Source organism: Acyrthosiphon pisum, chromosome X, assembly GCF_005508785.2.
Source record: "Acyrthosiphon pisum isolate AL4f chromosome X, pea_aphid_22Mar2018_4r6ur, whole genome shotgun sequence".
Lineage (NCBI taxonomy): Eukaryota > Metazoa > Arthropoda > Insecta > Hemiptera > Aphididae > Acyrthosiphon > Acyrthosiphon pisum.
Genome location: NC_042493.1, coordinates 19,450,124 through 19,454,494, shown reverse-complemented (window position 1 = coordinate 19,454,494; position 4,371 = coordinate 19,450,124). Strand labels below are relative to the sequence as shown.

General features: G+C 27.3%; 1 protein-coding gene across 1 annotated transcript; it reads right to left on the bottom strand.

Annotated features, from left to right (window-relative positions):
- Positions 1-193: 193 nt before the first annotated feature.
- On the bottom strand, positions 194-4,325 carry LOC103309866 (zinc finger MYM-type protein 1-like). The gene is made up of 10 exons (XM_029485028.1): positions 4,318-4,325; positions 3,806-3,872; positions 3,514-3,591; positions 2,859-3,043; positions 2,497-2,607; positions 2,094-2,349; positions 1,069-1,321; positions 816-986; positions 378-619; positions 194-304 (listed from the first exon to the last, which is right to left on the bottom strand). Exons 1-10 carry the CDS (start codon positions 4,323-4,325, stop codon positions 194-196), a joined length of 1,482 nt encoding a protein of 493 aa, XP_029340888.1.
- Positions 4,326-4,371: the final 46 nt, after the last annotated feature.

Sequence of the window (4,371 nt, the reverse complement as noted above, 5' to 3'; positions counted from 1 at the left end):
TATTTATTAAGTCTCTTTAAATGCTTAATAAAGCTAAATTTGAAAAACGCTCTTGTAACATTGTTGAACGTAGCCAATTTTTTACTGCCGCATAGCAGAAAATGCTCTTTCACAAGTAACATTACTAATAGGAATTGTATAAGCTATGTTCAACAGTTTATACAAGTTTGGAAATGTGTTAGGTGATACAATCTCAGCCATTTCCTTCAGGTGTCATCATTTTATTATCGGTAGATTGTTTTTTAAGATTTTGTGCAACCATCATTTCTGCCTTTAAACTTTCCACATCAGTATTCAATAAATTCTATACAAAAATAAATTAGCATTACCATTATTTTTTCATTAACGTTTAATTTAAAAACAATTAATTAACTTACTTTATAATGGTTTATAAATGTAATGCTTTTTAAATAGTCAAACATTAAAAAGCCATCCACACTATTAGCCAACTTCATACTTTCTTTTGAAAATTTAATTTCAAGATTCATTATTACAGTGTCCAAAATAATAAAATACTTGACACGATAGCATGTCATAATATCATTTGAGCTATGCTCTTCACTTTCACCAGTAATATAATTACTTAGTTTATTTGGCTGTGTTCTTTTTCTCTTAGATCCTAATAAAATGAAAAGCCTTTTACTTTCAACTAATATTTTTAACGACTCAAAACTATTTGCATATAATATTTTATCATATATTATGATGTTTATTATTTATTAATAATCTACCATTCATGGATATCTCCAACAGTATGTGGTTTTTTGTACAAAATTCAGTTTTTTGAGTCCAAATTGTTAAAAAATGTTCTTCACGGCGATTAGTTTCTAGGGTGGCAATAACAGAATCTATTACTTGAGATGCTTTACCCAACGTTGCAGTCTTTTCTTGGAGTTTGTTACTTAGTATATTAATTATAAGTAAAATCTCATGTAAAACAAACAAATGCACAAGAAATGAAGTTTTTTCCATTGTGTACAGGATTCCTAAAAAAATTAACTTTTAAAATATAGGTACTAAACAATGTAATTTTGTATTAAATGGAAATCTATGAGTAAGTAATCTAACCTATAGTATTTGCAACGTTTTTGTCGGTATTTTTATCTATTTCATATTTTAAAACTTTTATTATAGAAGAATAATGTTCCATCACCATTTTGCAGTTTTTAAAACGGCAAGACCACTTTGTATCACTATTGGAACATGGTTTTGTTTTTTTAATTCCAAGTTTCTCTTGTATATCAACCAACATCATATTCTTTAATGGGATTGAAAAATGGATATACAACGCTTCTAACCCATTGAATATATTTCTAGCATCCTGAAGAATGAAAAACAATTTTTAGTGCTTGAAATTTAAATTAGTTTACATAGAGACATTACTAGGGCTAGGATTTTGTAGCATTTGCATTTTCTTTCATAGTACTACAGGACATAGCTAATCAAAAACAAAATTTGATTCATTCATCACAGAGTTCAAATATGCAATTTTGATTTTGCTTTTTTTTGCATTTTCTTATGATATTCGTAAATAAATGCTTTTTTGGTACATTTTTGTCAGTTTATTAGCTTTTTTTTGTTAATTATACGCATATTTAACATTTTTAGAACATTTACGTACATATTTATTAATTTATTTTAATTGTGTTATTATATAAACTTATTTCATGATTTCGTAGTGAAATTTTATTGCCTTATCGGAAAATATTTCTGAAAATAGATTCTTATATTTTGTCAAAGTGATACCGAGTGGGGAGTAATGGTTACGTAATACGTTGACATTTATCGACATTTAATAAAACGGTTTTTAATTTATTTTTTTCAATATTTATAAATTGTGCTTAGTTGTTCTAAGAATTACTTAGTGTGAACATATAAAAATGTGTTTAATAAATTATTTTTTGATATTAAAAATATTTTTCAGTTAAACTTAAAAATGTTCAAGTCTTTTTTAGTTGCATTTTCTTTGTTAAAATGCTTTTTTTTGTAGCATTATTGGCAATTTTTTAATTCCTTTATTGTAGGTTTTTAGTGCTTTATTTTCCTAGCCCTAGACATTACTATATTAGATATTAAAATATACACCAACATACCTTAATTGATTTACACATATCAATTACCACTAAATTAGTTCTGTGGGCCATGCAGTGTATATAAATAGAAAAAGGGTTTTTGCCTTTAATTTTTTTTTGTACTCCATTGTGGTTACCTGACATAACATTTGCTCCGTCATAGCTTTGTGCTATGATGGGTACATTCAGAATGTTGTGTTTGTCAAGAAATGATAAAATAGCAGATGATAATGCTTCAGTGTTTTGACTTATTGACACATCTACAAATCCAACAAACCTTTAAAAAATGTGTAGATTTTTGGAATACCTAAAACATAAGGCTAATTGTTCTTCTTTAAAACACCTAAAAATAATTTTCACATATATATAAATTATATGATAACACATAGCTTAATTCAATATTTAACACAATTAGGTGATTTACCTTGCTTCATCACACATTAACGCAAAATATTCGCAGTGTCTGATATCCCTAATAATATTTAAGAACACAGTATTAGAACAGCAGTCTATCAGTTCGTTTTGAATCTTCCAACTAGAATAATTTGTATGTTGCGATGCATACTGAGTAGCAAATGTCGGGTTATATTTTGCCATAACATTACACAATTCCTTAAAATGTCCTAATTATCATAATTTATTATTCTAATTATCCTAATTATCTAATTATCATTAGAAAAATATCTATATACCTTGATTATTAGAATCTTTACTTTCTAGATGCCCACGGTAAGCCAATCCTTGTCGGGCCAAAAAAAAATCAAGTCAATTAAAGTTTTGACATACTTTCGATTTTTTTCTATATGTTCTGAATGAGCAGTTGATAGCACGGCATGCACTGAACCATTTTTTTTGCTCAAAATATAAGAGTTCCATTTTTCTTTGCTTATAAGGTGCTGTTTACAAGCAGCATGTAACTCAAGCTTTGATTTGGACCTCTTAGAAGATCCAGATCCAGTAGAACCACTTATCTAAACATATGATAACAACTAGTAACTAATAAGAAACTGACAATTGCTATTATATTATTTTCATATTCTTAAAAAGGTCATTCCAATAAAAAGTAAGGATCGACCAATCAAATATACCATGAGAATTTCAAATTATTTTTATAGTATGTATACATACTTTTTTCCAATTGTTGAAACCTTTTTGAACAAAAGTATCTTCAACAGAGTGTATAGAAAAACTGCAGCAAGTATAATAGAAAATTGCATCCTTTTCAATACTGTACTCTAATCAGTCAAAATATTCATACCAAACTGCTGAAAAACTCCCAAACTTGGTTTTTGGATACACCTATCCTAAAAAAAATGAACACAATAATTAATAAATAATAATCATGCATCTACTTTCTATAGTTTAGAAATCCCAAATAAAAATATAAAATAAAAAAATAGGATATTGTGTAATTTTTTGTTTAACTGAAATTATAAATTACTTGTAATTTTGGACGAATTGGACCGAATTGCAAATCTCCCAGATCAGTTGCCATACAATCAACTTCTTTGTTTGGTTGCTATACAATTAAAAATACAAACTATAATATTTTAATGTCTAAAAACTTACATTTAAGTTTAATTGAACCAGATCAGATTTTAAAATTCCTTTACTTTAGGTATGGGCGTATGGTGACCAGATATAAATTATAATTCAAATATATTTTTATATACATTTACCTACATAGGGCTGCATGGCTACATGACAATATTAAAATAATTAAATTTACTTACTTTTGTGCTTTCTGAAAAACTTGGAGGATTATCTGGGTTATTTTCATTTTCAATAGTATCAACTGTACTAGTGCTGAATACTTTTTTTGATTTATTAAAAATACTAAATACATTTTTTTTGTCCATTTTTAATCACCAAAGTATCACCAAAATAAAACACTTCCCAGGTCTAAATATTAAATAATACTGCAGTCTGTAGTAGTGCAATACACAAACACAATAGAAGTACAGTACAGTATCGTCACTATCGGTTTTCACACACGCAATTCATTAGCACGGGCCGCGGAGAATCCCAAACCACCGATCGACTATTCGACTGATTATTTATAGTCGGAAATACCGGGAGTTCAATTATTAGACGTTGTCGCAGTGATAATAATATTATTATTAATTATGTAGGATTGTAGGAATTACAAAATAAACTATAATAATAATATTTTATATATATTATACAATTTACTTTTGAATAATTCTCTGCGTCATATACTCATATTATTTAGTATGTATCTCACTATCCCATGCTTAAATTATCATTACATTTTAAATAATCAAAACAATTTTGGGGG